Source organism: Capsella rubella, unplaced genomic scaffold, assembly GCF_000375325.1.
Source record: "Capsella rubella cultivar Monte Gargano unplaced genomic scaffold, Caprub1_0 scaffold_1, whole genome shotgun sequence".
In the NCBI taxonomy this organism is placed as follows: domain Eukaryota; kingdom Viridiplantae; phylum Streptophyta; class Magnoliopsida; order Brassicales; family Brassicaceae; genus Capsella; species Capsella rubella.
The window spans coordinates 15552401-15572457 of NW_006238923.1; the positions used below are offsets into that span (position 1 = coordinate 15552401).

The window sequence follows — 20057 nt, forward strand, 5'->3', positions numbered from 1 at the left end:
TTCTTGTAAATCCTTTTAAAATTGTTATAAACTTATAAAAACTTTTAAAAACCATTGTAAATCATTTAAAAACCATTTAAAAACCTTTGTAGGCTTCTAAAACTCTTTAAAAACCATTACAAATCTTTTAAAAACCATTTAAAAACTCTTGTAAATCCCTTTAAAACCCTTGTAAACCCTTTAAAAAACCCTTTAAAAAATCTTGTAAACCCTTTAAAAAAATTTGGCGGGAAAATTTTGAGAAAATTTTTTTTTTTGCGGGAAAATTTTTGCGGAAATTTTTTGGCGGGAAAATTTTTTCTCGGAAACTTTTTTGGCGGGAAATTTTTGGGGGGAAAATTTTTGGAAGGAATATTCCTTCCTTTGTGAAAGAATATTCTTTCAAATAGGGGTAAAATAGCCATTAAAAATTAAGAGAGGGCAAAAATGAAAATGGTAAAAAAAGAGGGTATTTTTAAAAGAGTGTATCATAAAAAGGTTATTGGTATCAATTTCTCTAGATAATATTATGATTATGATATAGATAATATTATGATTATGATATAGATAATATTATAAACAAAGTTTTATATTTTTTTACCATATCAAATCATTTTCATTTACAATATGAAATATATGTAATTATATGATTCAAATATTTATAGTAAATTAATTAAAAATGATTTTTGTTTAATCAAACACAAATACAATTAAATAAATTAATGGTTATGAACCTACAAATATTTAAATTAAATTATTTTTGAATTGAATAATGAAATGAGTAGTAGAGTGGATTAGAGTTACTAGTTAACACATTAAACAATTTAAAACATTATTTTACTGAAATAATGTTTATTAATACGATTAATTATAGAGAATTTTTGAGAAATACCCCTTTTGGTATACCACTTTTTAAAAATACCCCCTTTATCTATCCATTTTCAAAAATACCCCTATTTAAATATAAAAAATTATAAAGTTTTATATAGTTTATAAGTTACTTCTATATAATAACTACTACGGGGAGATTCAATATAAATATTTTAAAATGTTTTAAATAGTTTTAATTCGTTTTTATAAGTTTTATAAGGTTTTTAAAAGGGTTTATACAGTTTTATAAAGTTTTTCTATGGTTTTTATAATTTATTTTTACGCTATTTATGAAAGGTATATAAAGTTTTATACACATAAAAAGATAATTTGTGTATATGTTTATAAGATTACACACATATTTAGATAAATTTCAACATTTTTGGTGGTTTTTTTGATAAAGTTTGAAAAGAGGGTATTTTTAAAAAGAGGTATATGAAAAGGGGTATTTTTGAAATTCCCCCTTAATTATATGGTTAACCGTACGGTTCTATACGTTTACGGTTGATAACGGTTACAATTATATTTTTTTAAGCGTGCATGACTGATTTATTTTAATGGTATAACGGTTAAAATTTCTAACCGTTTTATACGGTTATGGTTTGGTAACGGTTGATTAACGGTCCGACTTCGGATAGAAATACGGTTAAGGTTAAGGTTATATTTTCATATATATATATATATATTATGTATCATATAAACTTCATATAAGCTTTTGGTTACGGTTATGCCTACCTATGGTATATATAATGCAACAATAAAAAGGCGTAGAGAGCCCTAAGAAATATTGTATCTATATTAACATTTTTGAAGTACCTTTTGGAAAATAACGTTTTATTTTGCATTATTTGCATAATAAATCTTTGCCATTTAAATAAATAACAAACTTTTAAGATTAAATTTGTAATTAAATTACACCAGAATCGCAAAATTAGAAAGTAATATTTATTACATTTAACAAAATTTCCTAAAATGTCTCCCTAATAAATTGAATATCTCTCCAATATCTTTATATGATCTTATTTGTTTTAAAATTTACATTATTACATAAAACATAAGTATAATAAAAATACACAAAAAATTTCGCATATGTAGCAATTTGAATTTTTGAAAACGGACGTATATTACTCAATCGATAAAAAAAACATATATGTATAACGTCCCACATCGGATAGAAAATTTTAGACAATGGTTCGGAACCATTATAAATATGACTAATATGAATCTTAAAAATCCAAAATCTTGAATGGAAGATTACAACAAAAAAATTTTACTAAATTTTAGGGAATCCAAAATTTTAAAATCTTGATTGGTTAAAAATGAGTTTTAGGAAAACAAAAACCAAAATCTCTCTCGAAATCTATAAACATTCAAGGTTTATATTTAACATAAATATGATTTAACGGGTTTGAGTTTTATGTTTTTCTTATGGGTTATCTTACGGGTTAAAAAAAAAAATAACAAATATAACTTAAACATAATTTATTAGTACCACAAGTTACAAAAAAATATTCCGCGAGTTAAGTAATAAAAATAACAATAAAAATACAGTTATACAATCTTAATCACTAAAAAAATAATAAAAATAACAAATATAACTTAAATATATATATTTTTAGTCAAAACAATCGTCCGGTTAAAACCTAGTTGAGATCTTAAAACAATGGACGAAAATATAACCAAGTTTGGCATGTGGACAAGGTCACATTTGCATCGACTGCTACAGCAAGAAAAAGCGATATAAACAGTATAGTATGAAAATATCATAAATCTCTTTACCACGATGATAAAATTTAATTACTCTGCTCCACAATACAATAAGCTTCAACTATTCTTAGTTCATGACAACCTCAAACACATACAGCTCACAATGATTGGGTGATGTGGCTAATATAGTTTTCTATGTAAAAATTTATTTCTCAAGTCCATGTTTATCTTAAAGTGATATACATATATAACTAAAAAGAACATGTAGCAGTAGGATATCATTACTGTCAAGATCAAGATCAATGTCGTAGACAACATCCATAAATGATTAAGTAAAGACATCAATGGTTTGTTTGCACAAAACCTAAAGAGAGGAGATTATAAAAAAAGAAGTAAAAACAAAAGCAAACCCTAAAGATACGTGATGATCACTCTACATAGAATGGTCCTTCAGGATCAAGCTGTTCGCATTGACGAAAATAAGCTTTGTATAGAACACGATCTTTACAACCAGTTCGATGCTTACCATTAGCCTGACAAAAGAACTTAAGCTGGTCCAAAGTACAACATCCCAACATTCCCCCTAACATAAGAAACAACCAGTTAATTTCTTCCATTCTCTCGTCATTAATCACAGGCTTCATCTCAGTCTTGCATGTCACGCACTGAGTCAATGTTGAAGATAACCATATAGCTGGTGCTCGCTCACGCATAATCTCCATGTTATCTTTAATGTACACATACAACTCTGAAAACTTCTCAATCAGATTATAGTACAACGTATGAGTCTTGTTGCAAGGTTTGCAGTAGACTTGACCATGAATCATGTTTATATTCATTGCAGTCAAGTCACTGATGGTATAAACTACACATGGCTTATTTTTAGACCATGGATACGGTGGTACAATCTCCCTGATCACTTTGTTTTCATCAGCATCTGTATTTGTTGGATTAAGACGTGCTTGTGCTCCTGGTGGCCGACCTCTGCGGCGAGGAGGGTGCGGCGGGGCAGATACACTAGGAGGAGCGGTTTCAACTTGATGAAGAGGGTGAAGGGTTTGTTCGGGAACAATCCAAGAAGCATCGTTGGTCAAGTCTTGAATTAAAGACATGATCATGTGATCTTGAGAAGGAGGAGAACGTTGGATATTTTGTGGAGGATGATCTAATGATGTCAAGAGTTGCATGAACGTGCCTTGACCTTGACCTTGACCTTGTTCTTGTTCCATCACGGGTTCTTGTTGATGATCTTGATGAGGAACTAACCGGTTTTGTCTTCTCACGGGACGATGTAACCCTAAAGACAGATCGAGATTGAGTTCATCATCGGAATCTCTATGTTCGTCACTCATGGTTGGTGTAACGCAGTAACGAGATGAGATGATGAGATCGAAGGGAATCGTATTTGTGTATTTGCAGAACGAAAAGAAAGGGGGTTTGTATAATTTTAACATTATCCACATTATATATTTAATGAAATATACATATTTTTAAGACTTTTGTTTTCTTTTATCTATATTAACATTTTTGAAATACCTTTAGTTTTCTACCCTTTTATTTTGTATTATTTGCATAATTAAACTTTTGCTATTTGAATAAATAACAAAATTTTAAGGTAAATTATGTAATTAAATCATAATAAAATTCCAAAATTAGAAATCAATATTTATTACATTTAACAAAATTTCCTAAATATCTCCCTAATAAATCAAATATTTCTCCAATATCTTTATATGATCTTATTTATTTTAAAATTTATATTATTACATAAAACATATGTATAATAAAAATATAATTTTTTTTGCATATGTTGCAATTTGAATTTTTGAAAACGGACGTTTATTACTCAAACGATACAAAAAATATATGTACTAAACTATTATTGATAATTATTTAGCACGAGTCATGTGATATAGCGGGTCATGTCATGTTATGCCAACATTATTTCATTATTTTGAATATTAGACTTATTTAGTTAGGTTGATCAAATAACTATTAGAAAAAAAAAAACAAATTGTCATGAAATGTTACACGGGTTAAATCATATAATTAACAATCAAAATACAGTAGTACAATGTTTTTTTGTCAGCTTGTAGTACAATCTTATATAACAAACCAAATTAATAACAAAAAAAAATATTTGAAAATATCTTGCAGGTTAAAATCTAGTTAGATATTATTATTTTAAGATATATATGAATAACCTATCTTCTATGAGTGCTAAGATTTTCATATGAGTTCTTGTACTTGTATACTTTCATTGTTTAAAATGTAACGTCTAGTGTTTTCAGAGGAATTGCGATGTATTTTCAGATAATTAGCTGAACTGTGTCGACAAATTAGCAGAAGCTACGTAATCAGCTTATGATAATCTAGTCTGATTGGGTTGCAAAACCATACAATATGATACAAGTACGACCAAAACAAACTACATTATGATATAAATTAATGAAGGTATTTTGTCAGAAAGACAGAAACTGTACTTGAAATTTAAGAACATTTAACATAATGAAAACAACGAGGCATATGTGATTGGTAAGTAAGAAAAATCTTGTCCTCTCAAGGGATCAATTCACCTCTAAACACCTCACAAGGAACCAACAAAGGTGGAAAGGGGTAGACTCATCCCTCGGGTATATTACTCGGCTAGTAACTAACATACAAATGTACTTATAAGCGCGTGTATTGGAATCGATTAACAGCTACTTACGATCAAAAGTGTATATTATTACAATGTAGGAATAAGAACACGAAATCTTACGCGTACGAATGAGTGAAGAAGAGTGTTCATTTACCGTGTTTTCTTCGGAAAAAGGGCAACTAGAATGCATGACAGGTGAAGCAACCACTAAGGGAAGGCATTTTCTTCTTCCCACTTCTTTTGAAAGATGAAGTCTTACCATGGGATGCGGTTGAGACTTTATTGTCTAACGCCGACCTCCTCATCTCCTCTGCTTTCTTCTCTGCTGATTTCACTTTTCTCATTATTTTTTCCATTGACGATGATCTTTTCTTTTCCAGTTTCATCTGACAAAAATACGTCTAACATTAGATTACACTAGAAGTAAGGATACAATATGGACTATCTGTTGATATCAGATGAAAGTGTTTCTATGCTTAACGCCTCAGCTTTTGTGCTTCAGATTTGTTTTTAAGAGCTACAAAAACAGGATGAGAGGGATTTAACTAACCTCTAGCTTTCTTATTGCTGCCTCGGCTTTAGCTTTCTGCAAATTTTCCCAAGATATGATGCTGGCTTCCTCGGTCTTTGCGCTACTGATATATGAAACATTCAATCAGAATTCCAAGTCTAGTTCATTTGTATGAACACAATGGATTAATTGTAGCATTGGTCCATATAGATATGACAGCCTATCTAGAGTCATGAGTTTGTATCAATGGGGTAGTTTAAAAGGTGAAAACCAGCCTTAAGCCTTCCAGTTACTTATATACTCTTCAGAACTAAGGAGAGTGTGACTAATGTGTCAATCCTATAATTGAAAACATACCATGTCAGGCCTTGAGGATCCCTAGCTTTGCCATTTAAGTGGTCTTGCATTTTTGAACTATTTCCATAGTATAGACCTCTGTGCTTCTTTGACCAGCGAGTTACGGTTACCTTCTCATCAACCTGTAAGTCTTTGACTTCTGCTCGGTTGGATCGAGCATTCAGTAGTTCCGAAACAGGTCGTGCTGATGGAGAGGAGGGAGAGAATGAACACTGTCTCTCAGGGGATAAGCAGATGCTTCCCTCGGGACTCATCTGGGTCGCCATATCCCTTCTTGAGACAGCTTGAGCATCAGTAGCAGCATCCTTTATACTTTCATGAATGTCATCTGCACATATTGGTAATAAATCTGTAAGTAAGTTGCCAAACGAGAATTTCAAAACTTCTCAGAGCATGATATTGAAATGATCAGTAGAGCAGGATACTAATGTTTGATCCAGGATTTGTCCACTCTAACTTTAGCACGATAAAATTTGTGGAGAGTTGGATGATAATATCAAAACTCAAATGTAGTTTATATAAATGAGTTACAGAGAGTTGATCCGTATATACCTTGGGATGAGCGTGGAAGTGTTTCAGAACAGCCATGAATGCTAACCGATCTAGCCATGCAAGGATCGATTCGTTGAGGAAATGCTGATGCAGTAGAACCCCTAGAAGAGACAGTGTCTGGCAACACACCAGCTGAAAATGGAGAGCTTGCCGTTAAGCAGCCCATGTTCCCGCTATGAACCATAGGAACCGCAGGGGAATACAACGAATAATATGCAAATCCTGGAGGTCCTAATGGACCACTCTTTGCTTTAGGTCGCCTTTCATGTGACGCTCCAAATGAAGTTCGGGCAGATCCTTCCCTAGCAAGAGGACTAACTATCCATCTCTCTGCATCTTCCCACTTAGAAGGAACTGTTCTACCACTATATAAAGGTAAAAAACCAGCATTGGGCGGACTCCTACCCCCGTTTGAACGTAAAGGTACCCGTTCTGAGCTCCAACCCTTTTGCATATTATGCAGATAAGTCGGAGTTCCCGGACTAGGAAACACACTCGATTTATTAGTTGAAACTGAAGTTCTCTTTACATTTACCACTCTTGGAGACGAAGAGACTACATTACTAAGATCCAATGAAGTAGTCCTTTGGTAATCTAGCTTTTTCGCCAGCGCTTCAGATCTAGATCTTCGTTCCTGGCATTCTACAAAGATTTAAGATTTAACCACATGTGATTCCCTTCAAGTAATCAATGTATGACTACTAAAGTCTAAACCTTTCCCCTCTTTTTCTCCTTTTGTATATAATGTGAAAAAGTAAACTCACCTCTAAGAGCTACAGAGAAAGAACTCCTAGCTGAATCATCAAGATTCTGGCTTTCATCATCTTTGTTAACCTCAAACTCCTCTTTCCAAGCTGCTTTTTTCTCAGTAGAAAACAAGAAAAGTAAAAGTAAGAGAAACAGAAACACGTGAACTATTCTTTTTTTCTTTCTCAAATTTCCAAAAGCATAATTGATCTCTTTATAGACTTATTTTGTCGCTTGTCTCTCTCTTTTCATGACAACTTTGTAATCAATTCAATTCAATCACTAGCAGTAACACTACATCACTAGTCATAGTAGTAGAAGTAGTAGTAGTAGTAGTACCTTTCACTTTATTTGAATTTTTTCTAGCGTTACGACTATTCTTCCACCCTGTTCCACGCTTGTCTAGATCTAGATCTTTACAGCTTGACGAACCAACCCTCTGATCTCGCTCCTGTTCATCTCATATAATGCCAACCAAACAAAAGTTACTTCAAAATTCAAAAATAAAGCCAAGATCTAATAATTAACACAAACAACAAACGAAAGCTATACACATCTCTGTTGCATGTAATCATCATCTCCAAAACTCTAAATCCAGTGCAATCGAAACACGAATCTGTATTCTAAGCTTCATTGAACAATGAACAGTGAACAATTTTTTGCATGATTTTGACTAAGTCAAACACAATCACACTCGCGTATTCATAAGTAGCGAAAACAAATCAACGAAACTCTCAGATTTAATGAAGAGTGATAACAATGTAGTGGTGGAGGAGTAGTACCAGAGAAGGACCGGAGACGAGAGAGTCACGGTCATGAGCGTCGGAGGTAGTGGAGCAACGATCGACGCTGACGGAAGCGGAAGAGAAGAGACTGAGATTAGATTCCGGTGTGAAGATTATAGAGTCAGGGCTTGAGTCTCGTCGAGATCTTCTTACTCCGGGTTTCGCCGGACGGTGGAGTTTGTACGGTGATGAAGATTCCGACGGCATTGGGAATCTTTTTAACCGTTTTTGTGAAATCGAGCTCGAAGGAGAAAGATAGAAAAAGAGAGAGAGAGAGAGAGGTTTGTTGTTGTTGTGGTGGTGTGACTCAGAGAGACTGTCAGGAAAAAAAAATGTGTGAGTTTGACTTTAAAGAGATGAAAATGAAATTTTTTTTTTTTTTGGTTTTAGCTATCTTTTGGGGCGTGGTAGATACGAATGTTAATGAATTTGTATACAGTGTTTTTTAAATTTAATTTGATTGGTGTGTTTTTTTTTTTTTTTGGTTGATATGAGACTTTTCCAGTAATTAAGGCACAATGGGGTAATAACGATGTTGGTTTATTTTGTCATAATAATGATGGAGAAGTGTTTTTTTTATGTTGGATTAAAATAAAATGGGGTAGAGGTAAGTTATGAATGTTTTTTTTTTTTAATTCTTGTTATTATTTTTACTAACTAACTGTACACTGTACAGTTTACGTAATTACTATTTTATCAAATGGTTATTAATATATTATACATTGTCTTGTGGGTGTGCAATTTATGGTTCTAGTTTTTATTTAATTTATTTTAAGTATTTTCGATATTATTTTTGTTCATTTATTTATTTGGATAGAAAATTTTGGATTTTATCGGATGGTTAAATTTGTTTTCGATGAAAATATTCATATGGTGGAAGTAATTGGAGAATATACAGTGTAAAATTTATTTAATGGGATGCAAACTTATATTTCATTTCATCTGTTAAAATTATCTTCGTAACTTCTTAAGGATGGTTTTCAAGTTTTCGGGGTTTATCCCTTCTGATTATTAGGGAAAATCAAAAGTCGATATGCTCAACGCCTTGTTCTCGAGACTCTTTTTTAACTTCTCCAATCTTTCGGGAACTAGTCCGCTTCTGACTACTCAAGAGGACAGTTTCTCGCACATAATCAAATTAAGGAAGCCATTGAAAGGTGACTAAAAGACTAGAAATAGGGACTACTCGAGCTAATGATAGAGGCAAGAACATTATTCGGCAGATGTCGAAATCAAGATATATTATGCAAAAAAAAAAAAATACGTCAAAGTCTAATACATATGACATCAATACCTAGTACAATTTTTGAAGAAATTGTAATATATAAAAGCTAAACTAACTAAAAATGAAGTATTAGAAAAAATAAAATACTGATCAGGAAGATCGGTCAACAAGTTCGAAACCAATGCACAACGATACGGAAGATGGCAAATATGACGCTGGATTCCAAACATGGCTGCAAACAAGAACAACTTCATGAAGTCTCTTAAGTCCCTTTTTCTTTTCTGAAATTTTCAGCAAAATCTCATCATTTTTTATTTATTTTCGATTCACTTGTTGTAAACACGTAACACTTTTTTTTAATATAATTTAACATTACATTCAAAAAGAAAAAAGAAAGAAAAAAAAAATATTTTGCATCTTTTGACTTGTTATGTTAACCAGAAAATATAAAACTAATTTATGGAAAAAGTTTCTATTTCAAGCATAGAAATGTGCAAAATATTATCATAATGCTCTATATATATTGAGCATCTAAAATAATTTATCCTTTTACAAAAAAAAAAAAAATTCTAAAAAAATAATTATTTACAATCATTTCAAACCTTTTCTAGTACTGTTTTGCCATTTACTAATATTAACTTAGCAATTTATCATATAATTTTGATCCACCAAATCATAAAATTTTCACAACTTCCCAACTATGGGATGTTAAATGTTAATATATGTACTTGCTACAAATTCTTTTGATTTGTCTGTTTTTTTAATCAAAGTCTAGCACAGTAGTTGAATCATCAAGTAAGAGATATCTCAAACTGCCATGTAAACAGCTTGTTGTAGCTGGTCGTATAATGTGGCTGAAACATCATTACTAAATGCTCTGATTCGGACAAATGTACATTTTTGGCTGTATATTGCTTCTCATCGTGTTCTGTTTGCTTGGCCAAACAGAGGATAAGATTCTACTGTACAATGTTGTTGCACATGATCCCGACAAAAATGATTGTGGAGATACAGTGTATGAGCAACAAAATAGAAACACTTCTGTCTCAATTTCGTTTTCTTACACAAGTTTCTATTTCAATACACTGTGTGAATCAATGAGTAGATTGCAAAACACAAAATTTCTGAATCAAGAGTTCTATATAGAATGGGCTTAACCCAGAGTTTACAAAATACATTTTGTACATACAAAGGCATCACCTATGATCACAAATCATTTTTTCATCTACTTGGATTCAAACAAGCTGACACAAATGCGGATTGCAAGGTAACTTTGCCCTTTGTGGCCTTCCTGCATCGCCGTCTTCTTCTAAAGTTCTAACAAGTATTTTGTCTGACGTAATATGCTGTTATCGCCTTCAGCTTCCCATTTAAGTAGTTCTTTTCTACCTGAAAACATTGGGGCTGGCCGATTAGATGAATGGGTTTGTTTCCAGTATCAATCTCAAATGCCATATAGTTTTCAACAAAGCAACAAGATGACAAATCATCGGTTTTTAGTGACGGAAAATCACTGAATAAGCATCAGAATCTATCTAGTTTCTTGGAAAAGACACTTGCCTCCAGTGACCATGGAGGAGATGTTGATAACGCTAGTTCTGCCAATTGGTTAATATCAACATTTCTTGGAAGAAACATAATGATTGTTGATGCAATGTTCATGGCTGACTTAAAAAGAGTGTCTCTGCATCATTCAGGGACAGTGAGTCAATATTTCTTATCATTGAAAGAGATATGAGAGCTAAAGAAACTCTTAATCACACAATAAATAATCAGCAGGAGAGATATACCCATCACGAGGTCTCAACATTGTCTTCATGTCATAGGTACTCGCTTTAAGATAATCAGGACCTCCCCAGGGAGGCGATAAGAACACAGTGCCTGCCTGTACAATGAATTTTTATTTTCAATGGCTACACGAAAAACAAAATATATAAGAGAGTTGAAGAAAAAGACCTTCAAGTTATGGGCCAAGTCAAAGAAGTCTCCCTTCACAAAGTCGATTTTATCAGCAACACCATATATGGCAGCATTATGCTGTGCTAAATCAAGTTTCTTTGGATCCAAATCAATTGCAATCACATAGTGACTCCTACAAAGGCACAACACAGCAGGAAATGAAACAGGGAAATTGCCCAAAATGTGCAAAACCTTACCTCCACCAGTTGGTAGAGAAAATCTAGCAATGATTGAGTGACTAAGAACTGCCAAATTATATTAAAAACTCTAAAACCACTAAAAAATTAAGTATGAAAAGTCTATGTTCACTCACCTTGATGCAAACTGAATAGCATTTCCACCGACTCCAGTAAAACAGTCGATGACTATTCCTCCGTTACAACGTGTGGCATGATGCTTAGCTATAAGTTCAGGAGTGACAGAAAACCATCCTTCCTCATCCATTTTGATGCCTTCATCAAATCTAGAGAAGAGGAAGTATCTTTGGCACCAATACTTGCCAAGGATTGCAGAATATTCTTCAAGAACACCATTCATTCCAGTCCCTACTCACGGAAGAATTTAAAAACTTTTAACAATGGACCAACTGCAGCTATGAAAACTCAAAGCTACATGTATGCAATAGATATTTCAAACCTGTGTACGAATTGAGTAATTTCTTTTTGGCGCGAGATCTTCTGGACTCTTTATTTGCCTTCCTAACAGACTTGACAACATATGCACTGTTTCCCTCTTCATCAAGAGTTGTAATATCAAAAGATTGATTTCCAACGAAAGTTTCTTGGTATGTATCAGTAGAACTGGAAACAAGGAATATGTTAGAAGGCTGTTGTTACAGAGGCTCAATAACAGACAAAAAGTTTGTTTTGTAAGCATACCGGTACTTTCAAAGTTACGACATTTAATATTGTAACAATAGCTTCAAACAAGACCATTACAATAACTCTCAATGTTTAAAGTTGTACTAAAACAATTCTGCTTGTAGTCGTATCAAGTATTGCCACACAAGATTGCTTATCAATACTCAGTACACTGGGTACAGACACATAAAACCATGATCAATAGCTAATTCCACAAGATATAAAAGCAAATATGATTGTTTATTCCTTGTAAAAACCTCACTTCAACTAAGTTCAGTCCAGGAACATAATGCCATGATATAAACCAGCTGGAAGAAATACCTCATTATATAGAATTGTAATACCTGTTAACTTCCGCTAGGGCTTCTGTTTCTGTTTCACAAGCTCCACCACGATCATAAGGTTTTTCAGCATCAACATCATCGGCAGGTCCAGTTCCAACCACAGCATCATGTTGCTTCTCTGTCGTCTGAATACCAAAAAGAAAATAACCAATCACACATAAAGGAACAAATTCTTCTGAAAGTTTACAATAAAGATAAAAAGGCAGGCATCCATCTCAATCACCTCTATAGCCAATTCACTCAAGTTGTGGCTTTCGTCACTATAAGCTAGATGCTCCATCCCAAGCGGCGCTTCCCATGTTGACTCTTGTGTCTTCATATTGTAAAAATAACTTCTTCCATAGTAAGTATCCCAATAAACTTTCCATTCATTAGATTCATGGTTACCACTCTGAGAATCTGTTGTCTCTGATGACAACACTGAATCTCCATCTCCATTTCCCAAGAAACAGCTTCCTACAACAATATCATCATTTTTCTCTTCAACTGTGGTACATGTACTTTGAACACAACCATCTTCTAGACACGGTTCAACTTCCTCATCACCAATAGATACATCCTCGTTGTATTCTTCTTCGAAAAGAACATTAACCTCCTCGCTTATTTGAACCTTGAGTCCTTCCTTTTGGTATCCTCTTGTTCTGTTCTTCCACTACATAAGTAGTTGAATTCTCAGATCATTCAAAACTAACTAAAAAACCATGAATTTATAAAATTGGATCACAAGGTACCTCCTTATTTGTTCGAAAGGAAACAGGAAGACCCAAATCATTCATCTCTTTCATCAGTCCCATCTCCTCAGACCTAACACCTTCAACAAACATCAAAATTCAACAACTTTCAAAGATCTTTAACAACCACCAATAAAAATCAAAACTTTAAAGACAACCCAAAAGTAAAAACATACTCGCAATTCCAGAAGTATTATCAACACTCTTGTTTGGGGCTACCTGCATTACCAAAAAAGAACCAAAATTAAAACCCCAAAATCACAGAAACCTAAGATAAACTCAAAAATTATTAAAGAACACTTACACCACTCTGTTCATGGAACAGAGGAACCAAATGAGTATCTCTAGACCCATCGTCCCTGAGTATTTTAAACAGACGAGAGAATCAGAACAAAACCAGCTGAAAACACAACAAAAGAGCTTAACCCTATTGAAATAACTTAAGGCTTATTACCATAGATGGATTTGAGTAAGCTTGAAGAGAGACCCCAGAGATATAATAGCTTCACCTTCTTCTTCTACTTCGCCTGTGACCTTTCCCATTCTTTCAGGAATATGAATCAAAACCTCCATAGACAGACGAGAAATCGTCTCGTGTGCCCTTATTTGGGGAGGAACAATCGCTATTCTCCCTTTCTATTCTTTCTTTGTTTTTTGTTTTTTATTTAAATCGAAAAACACCTCAATTACAACTGTATCCTCGTCAAAACTGTATTATTACATCAAAAACCTGGATATATCCACCCACCCATTAATATAACCCAGAAACCCGAAATAATAAAAAAGAAAAAAACAAAAATTTGAAAAAATTAAAAACTAGAAATCCCTAATCGAACCGTTTCTTCTTCTTCTCTTTTTCTCTCTAAGTGTCGAGAACTCAGATTTGAATTCGAGTAGTTTTTCTCAGTTTCTCTCCATTTTGAGCAATCATCGAGTATCATCTTGAGTATTGACATTGATTGGAAGAAATATGGTTGAAACAAGAAGGGGAAAGAAGAAAGAAATGGTTGAAGAAGCATTGGTGCGAGCGGCGCCGGCGGAAGAAGCCGAAGAAGCAAAAGCGGCGGAAGTAGCAAAAGAAGCAAAAGCGGCCGAAGAAGAACCCATTGGGGAAGGGGAAGTAGACAAAGCGGCGGACGAAGAGTTTCTCTCGGCGGATGAGAATTCTCCGCCGGCCGGGGAGAAAGAGATAACTCCAGAAGTAAACGAGGAAGAAGGAGCATTGGCCGATTTCCGTGAGGCGCCGGCGGTTGTGGCAGAGGAGGAGACCGTCGGCGAGAAGGAGAAAGAAGACGGTGAGGAGAGTAGTGAAACTCTAGGATCCTCATCCGATAGTGATGGAGAAGATGGAGAAGGAGAAGAAGTAGAAAAAGAAGAAGGAGAAAAAGGAGAAAAAGGAGAAGAAGGAGAAGAAGGAGAAGAACAAGAAGAACAACAAGAAGATGAACAAGAAGGAGAAGAACAAGAAGAACAAGAAGAAGAAGAACAAGAAGAAGATGAACAAGAAGAAGAAGAACAAGAAGAAGGTTCTAAAGAGAAAGATGGAGATAATGACGAGGAAAGCTCCAACTCGGGAACCAACTCGAATGAAAACGATGTAAGGGTCTAAAACGATTTGGTGTTTGATTCAATTGATGTATGGTATTTCGTTAAAAGTAGGTATAACTTGTCATGTAATACTGGTAGAACTAGTTGTAAAACTGGTAGTGTTGTGAAATTAGGTGTAACTCGGTAGAACTGGTTAAGTAAAACTGGTAGAACTATAAGTAAAACTGACTGTGTTGTAAAACTAGGTAAAACTGGGTACAACCGTTTGGGTATAAATGGTAGAACTGTCTGTGTTAGTGAAACTAGGTACAACTGGTAAAACTGTGTGTGTAAAACTGGTAGAACTAAGACAATATTACTGTTTTTTTGCAGGATTCCGACGACGAGACACCAATGCAGCCGTTAAGAATGCACTTCCCACCGAGTCAGTACAACAAGAAGATAAAGCTATCGACAAGGTGCCATATCCATGAAACTTTGTCTCTACTAGATAAAGGGTTGGATATTCCTATGACGAAGAGCGAGAAGGAGTGGTTTGAAGACCATATGCAGTTCAAGCACATATTCCACTTGAAAAAGGACCCAAACCACAAGGTTATGGGAATGTGGATGCTCCTTCTTCGTACGGCTTGCATAGAGAAAAAGAAGGAAGTTTGGTTCGTGGTAAACGGTGTCCCAATCCGGTATGGATTGAGAGAGCATGCTTTAATGTCGGGTTTGGATTGTCGGGCCTATCCGGAGGGTTACATGAACGCGGGAAGTGAAAGGTTCAAAAGGAAGCACTTCAAGGACCTTAGGAGGGTAAGATTGGAAGACGTCAAGGAAAAACTACAGACGATGGTTCCGGATCGTACTCATGACAGGTTGAAGATGATGGTACTCTACTTTTTAGTGAGTATCCTTGTCGGGGACACCAAGAACTCGGGGAAGTTAGCGACGCCCATAGATAGCCTATGTCTACGAGCGGTTAACGATCTGCAGTTTTGTGCTACCTTTCCTTGGGGAAGGTACTCGTTTGAGCACATGCTCAAGTCCATCTCGCACACAATGCGCCATTTTGATGGGGTGGTGGAGAAAGAAGGAGCAATTTGGCCGGTTCCGGGATTTTGTATCCCGATGGAGGTTAGTGGTTTGTCTAATCGAATTTCATTGTGATTGTTAACTTCTTTTGTGCTAACATGAATTATATATGTTGTGTAGTTATTGGCTTTTGAGGCGATTCCTTCACTCGGTAATGAATTCATTGAATTTAGGCCAGACGCGGACATAGAGTGTCCCCGGATGTGTAGGAGGAAATTCAAGCAAGGGGCGATGAAAGGGTTTCCTCTCAAGAAGCTAAATGACGTTCTCGGTGAAACTAAGGTTAGTTGTCCAATTCATCGAAACTTTAACTAGTAATTTGGTGTTTTTAATGTGTGTGTGTTTTCTTTTGTTTAAACAGGATATTGTCTCTATCTTAGAATGTACCGATGAAGAATCTCTACTGTTGGAAGAACTCATCGACGAAGGTCACGAAGATGATGATGTGCATGATGTTGTGGTTGAGAGTTGGATGAAGCTCATTTCGAAAGGTAAGGGTGTGTTTTTCGAAGAGATGTTCGATGAAGATGTGGTGGCCCGGTCAGAAATCGAAGATACCCTTCCTACACCGAGAATAGCCTTCAATACTCTAGAGGCGGTGGTCAACACCCTCCAAGAAGAAGTGAGTTCGAAGTTTGTTATCATTTTCGAGAAGTTAGATGGACTTGAGAAACGGTTTAATGAATTGGAAGCTTCCGTGAAGAAGACGAAGAAGAAGAAAGGTGAGAAACGACCAGCCCCCCTAGAACCCAGTTCAAGACCCAAGACAAGATCGAAGAAAAACTAAATGTGGTTGTGGTGATGGTTGTGAAGATGGTTGTGGTGATGGTTGTGAACTTGGTAATGTTATTTGTTTTATGGTTGTATTTTTGGTTGTGTAAACTTAACTTATTTTCAGGATTTGGTATTAGTAGAATTACCTAGTACGATTTCAGATTTTCCAAGGATTTGGTAAAACTAGAAATACTAGTACTACTAGTAAAACTTGATGTTGGAATACTAGTAATACTAGTAAAACTGAGTAAAACTTGACTGCGGTTGGACATAGTAATACTAGTAAAACTGAGTAAAACTTGACTGCGGTTGGCATAGTAATACTAGTAAAACTGAGTAAAACTTGACTGCGGTTGGACATTGTAATACTAGTAAAACTGAGTAAAACTTGACTGCACAAAAATATAAGATATAATTGCAACACACACTACATAGAGTTCACATAGAATTAAAACACACACAACATAGACTTAAACTAAAGCATATTAAACAATGAGTCTTAATTTCAAAAGAAACAACAAGACACAACAAATTAATTACTTAAAGCTAATTTCTTCTAACAGCTCAATTCGACCCACAAGACTTGACACTACGTCCTTGAGGTAGGCAATCTCTTTTGCATTGCCTTCCAGCTGCAACTTCATTTGAGAGATAAGGAAGTCATGATTTGCGTATTCTCTCAATCTAGTTGTGTGCTCTTCCACGTCCTTCCTCAAGCTTTTGGCATCCTCTTCAATCGCATCAACCCAATATTTGCGCCTGTGTAACCCATCATCCTATAAAGCAACACAACACAATATATAAGTTTGGTGCAGTTTAACCAGTACTACCACTATATAAGTATTACCAGTATTACCTTATAGTGAACACAAGTAAAGTATCTCTTCTTCTCAATTTCCGTTGGAGATGTCTCCTCAACGATATGTTCACCACACGGACATTGAAGAGGAATGCCCCAATCAGAATCGGCTACGGCATCAAGTCGGTCCATATATCTCTTTGCCTCTTTCATGTGTCGATAGTGTGGATCCTCCCCTTGGTAGTATCGCTCCGCCATTGAGAAAGAGAGATTGAGAGAGAGAGATAGAGAAGATAGAGATTAAGAAAGAGGGCTTGAGAGATAGAGATTGAGATGTCGAGATTGATGAGAGAGAGAGAAGAGAGAGGTCGAGAGTAGAAGAAAGGAAGATGAATGAGAGAGAGGAGAGAGAGAGAGATCTAGATCTAGAAGAGATGAAAAAAAAAAACATTTAAAATTTTGAAATTTCGTTGGGCGGGAAATTCAAACTTTTTGGCCAAAATTTTCAAAATGTTTTGGCTAATTTTCGAAAAAGTTTTGCGAAAAAAAAAAAACAATTGACCAACCACACGTTGCCACGTGTCCCGAATTTGTGTTCACACTATGTGTTCACACTTAGTTGTACCCACAAGGATGTAGTTGTACCAAGATTGCAAATAGTTGTACTTTTGATGTTTTTTCAGTTTAATTAGTATTACACTGACTTAAAACTGTATTTAGTAGTTGTACAGTTTATTAATGTCAGTCTACCTACAATTAAGAGTATTCTATGTATTCATATATTAAAATTGTATACTTATATAACTTTTTCATCTCAACCTAGTGATTATTTAGAAAGTGAACTTAAAAGTATAAGGAAACACTAGTTTAGATTCTTTCATAACGACCCAAAATATAAATATTTTTTAAAATTGTATTTTTTACCAACGTTAACACATTAAGTATGTCATTAATTGGTACATACCTAGTTAGGTTCAATATAAAGTAATTTTAGGTATCTTACACATCTTTGATCAGTTGTACTAGTTGTACTAGTATGTCAGTTTTAAAACAACGTTATACCAACGTTAAGACATTAGGTATGTCGTTTATTGGTACATACATAGTTAATGCATCTAAAACATCTTTTATCAGTTATACTAGTTGTACTAGTATGTCGGTTTTACTAGTTTGACCAGTTTTACCAAACAGATGCCAGTTATGCCTTAAAAATAACAGTTATACCTGTTTCACCCTGCTACGACACATCAAGCTAAAAAGAAGCAAACATACATTGTCACATAACATAGAGAGTAGAGGTACAAACAGAAGGTTCCATACATGAATCAAAAAATTAACGAAACATGAATCAAACATTACTAGAAACTCCGAATAACAACCATTGTAGTCCTTGTCTCCGCCGCCTTTTATTTTGTGTTCTTTTTCTCTTTGGTGGTCGCTTTTCTCCAGTAGACGCAAACCTTTTAGTTCTCTTCCTTCCACCCTTTGTTTTGCGTTTTGGCGGAATGATCTGAACATCTTTCACCCAAGCCGGGACGTTCCACTGAGACTTATCCGGTACTAGGAAAATTGTCTGGTAATACGCCATCGCCCACAACTCGGTCCAATAGTACCTAGAACACAACTCATGCATTTGGATATCTCTATTTCTATCTTTAGTCTTTAGGTACTCTATGAAAGCGGCCAATGCATGTACACAAGGGTACTTTTGAATATCAAAGAACCTGCAACCACAAGTCCTCATAACCAAATTCACCAAATAAGGCTTCCCGTCGTTGTCAATGACATTGTATTGCAGCTCAAAAGAGTTTAGCTCAGTCACTTTTAGTTTCTCAGCAACCCCCCATAAATCGTGCAAGTAATTCTCCACAAAAGGCACCAATTTATTTGCAACCGAACCAGACACGGCCTCTTTCCGATGTTCATTAAACCATTCAGAGAATTTAGCGATAATCGCATCAAGCATGGGAATTAAGGAGTACCTCCTAGCGTCTTTGAATACGCTGTTTAATGATTCCACACCGTTGCTACTGTCTAGGTTGTACCTTTCTCCTGGAAATACACACCTTGCCCATTTTTCAACCTTCGTAGAATCTTCGAGATACTTGGCAGCATTTGGATACCTTATCTTGAACGAATTGTATTCCACTTCGAACTCAGCCACTGTGTATAACCTGCTTACCTCCATGAATCTCCATGCAACAACATCTCTGTTATAGTTCGAAGCATGACCTTTAACATTTTGGGACAAATGGTATATACAAAACCCATGATGAGCTTGTGGATACACATTAGCTATGGCTTTGATGAGACTTGCATTTCTGTCAGTCATAAAGACTATTTCAGAGGAGTCTCCAATAACGGTTTTCAACATCTCCATAAACCAATTCCAACTCGCATCATTCTCACCGTCAAGAACACCAAACGCTAACGGATAATGATGCCGGTTAGGATCTTGAGCCGAGGCAAAAACAAGAACACCACCATATCCGTTCTTTAGAAATGTTGCATCTATACTTATAACCTTTCTCATGACTTGAAACCCTTCGATGCTAACTCCCAAAGCTATGAACAAGTACATGAATTTC

At 35.0% G+C, this 20057-nt stretch overlaps 5 protein-coding genes across 8 annotated transcripts; 1 reads left to right on the plus strand and 4 right to left on the minus strand.

The window, feature by feature from the left end:
* Nucleotides 1–2984: 2984 nt before the first annotated feature.
* LOC17899529 lies at nt 2985–3908 on the minus strand. The gene has a single exon (XM_006304771.1). It carries the CDS (start codon nt 3906–3908, stop codon nt 2985–2987), a length of 924 nt encoding a protein of 307 aa, XP_006304833.1.
* A 1154-nt stretch (nt 3909–5062) lies between these two features.
* Nucleotides 5063–8577, minus strand: LOC17898172. Of its 4 annotated transcripts, none has more exons than XM_006307005.2 (7): nt 8147–8577; nt 7704–7815; nt 7382–7474; nt 6618–7259; nt 6066–6393; nt 5748–5829; nt 5063–5583 (listed from the first exon to the last, which is right to left on the minus strand). In XM_006307005.2, the coding sequence occupies exons 1-7, from the start codon at nt 8354–8356 to the stop codon at nt 5377–5379; spliced, it is 1674 nt and encodes a 557-aa protein (XP_006307067.2). In that variant the 5' UTR covers nt 8357–8577; the 3' UTR covers nt 5063–5376. The 4 variants fall into 4 exon arrangements, with proteins under 4 accessions (XP_006307067.2, XP_023645437.1, XP_023645436.1 ...); XM_023789669.1 differs by having other exon boundaries at nt 7382–7471; nt 8147–8575; XM_023789668.1 differs by having other exon boundaries at nt 5748–5832; nt 8147–8569.
* Nucleotides 8578–10495: 1918 nt separating this feature from the next.
* On the minus strand, nt 10496–13893 carry LOC17898268 (trimethylguanosine synthase). The gene is made up of 12 exons (XM_023789498.1): nt 13723–13893; nt 13573–13627; nt 13445–13487; nt 13269–13348; nt 12761–13189; nt 12538–12662; nt 11970–12133; nt 11647–11878; nt 11331–11466; nt 11165–11259; nt 10935–11058; nt 10496–10763 (listed from the first exon to the last, which is right to left on the minus strand). Exons 1-12 carry the CDS (start codon nt 13839–13841, stop codon nt 10692–10694), a joined length of 1674 nt encoding a protein of 557 aa, XP_023645266.1. The 5' UTR covers nt 13842–13893; the 3' UTR covers nt 10496–10691.
* A 1331-nt stretch (nt 13894–15224) lies between these two features.
* On the plus strand, nt 15225–16812 carry LOC111832418 (uncharacterized protein At3g43530-like). Its single transcript, XM_023788732.1, has 3 exons — nt 15225–15938; nt 16017–16178; nt 16258–16812. The coding sequence occupies exons 1-3, from the start codon at nt 15225–15227 to the stop codon at nt 16681–16683; spliced, it is 1302 nt and encodes a 433-aa protein (XP_023644500.1). The 3' UTR covers nt 16684–16812.
* A 281-nt stretch (nt 16813–17093) lies between these two features.
* On the minus strand, nt 17094–17796 carry LOC111828654. The gene is made up of 2 exons (XM_023777131.1): nt 17527–17796; nt 17094–17446 (listed from the first exon to the last, which is right to left on the minus strand). Exons 1-2 carry the CDS (start codon nt 17725–17727, stop codon nt 17207–17209), a joined length of 441 nt encoding a protein of 146 aa, XP_023632899.1. The 5' UTR covers nt 17728–17796; the 3' UTR covers nt 17094–17206.
* Between the last annotated feature and the right edge of the window lie 2261 nt (nt 17797–20057).

Bases quoted from the DNA above. Each gene is read 5' to 3' on its own strand.
- LOC17899529 (XM_006304771.1), bottom strand. From the start codon at position 3,908: ATGAGTGACGAACATAGAGATTCCGATGATGAACTCAATCTCGATCTG.
- LOC17898172 (XM_023789668.1), bottom strand. From the start codon at position 8,356: ATGCCGTCGGAATCTTCATCACCGTACAAACTCCACCGTCCGGCGAAA. The intron at 7,816-8,146 runs GTACTACTCCTC...TGAGATGAACAG, and splicing joins TCGTCTCCGGTCCTTCTCTG to GAGCGAGATCAGAGGGTTGG. The intron at 7,475-7,703 runs GTACTACTACTA...CTGAGAAAAAAG, and splicing joins AAATTCAAATAAAGTGAAAG to CAGCTTGGAAAGAGGAGTTT.
- LOC17898268 (XM_023789498.1), bottom strand. From the start codon at position 13,841: ATGGAGGTTTTGATTCATATTCCTGAAAGAATGGGAAAGGTCACAGGC. The intron at 12,134-12,537 runs GTATTACAATTC...CCTTGTTTCCAG, and splicing joins GCCCTAGCGGAAGTTAACAG to TTCTACTGATACATACCAAG. The intron at 11,260-11,330 runs GTCTTTTTCTTC...TTCATTGTACAG, and splicing joins ACTTGGCCCATAACTTGAAG to GCAGGCACTGTGTTCTTATC.
- LOC111832418 (XM_023788732.1), top strand. From the start codon at position 15,225: ATGCACTTCCCACCGAGTCAGTACAACAAGAAGATAAAGCTATCGACA. The intron at 15,939-16,016 runs GTTAGTGGTTTG...TATGTTGTGTAG, and splicing joins GATTTTGTATCCCGATGGAG to TTATTGGCTTTTGAGGCGAT. The intron at 16,179-16,257 runs GTTAGTTGTCCA...TTGTTTAAACAG, and splicing joins ACGTTCTCGGTGAAACTAAG to GATATTGTCTCTATCTTAGA.
- LOC111828654 (XM_023777131.1), bottom strand. From the start codon at position 17,727: ATGGCGGAGCGATACTACCAAGGGGAGGATCCACACTATCGACACATG. The intron at 17,447-17,526 runs GTAATACTGGTA...GTTGCTTTATAG, and splicing joins TTACTTGTGTTCACTATAAG to GATGATGGGTTACACAGGCG.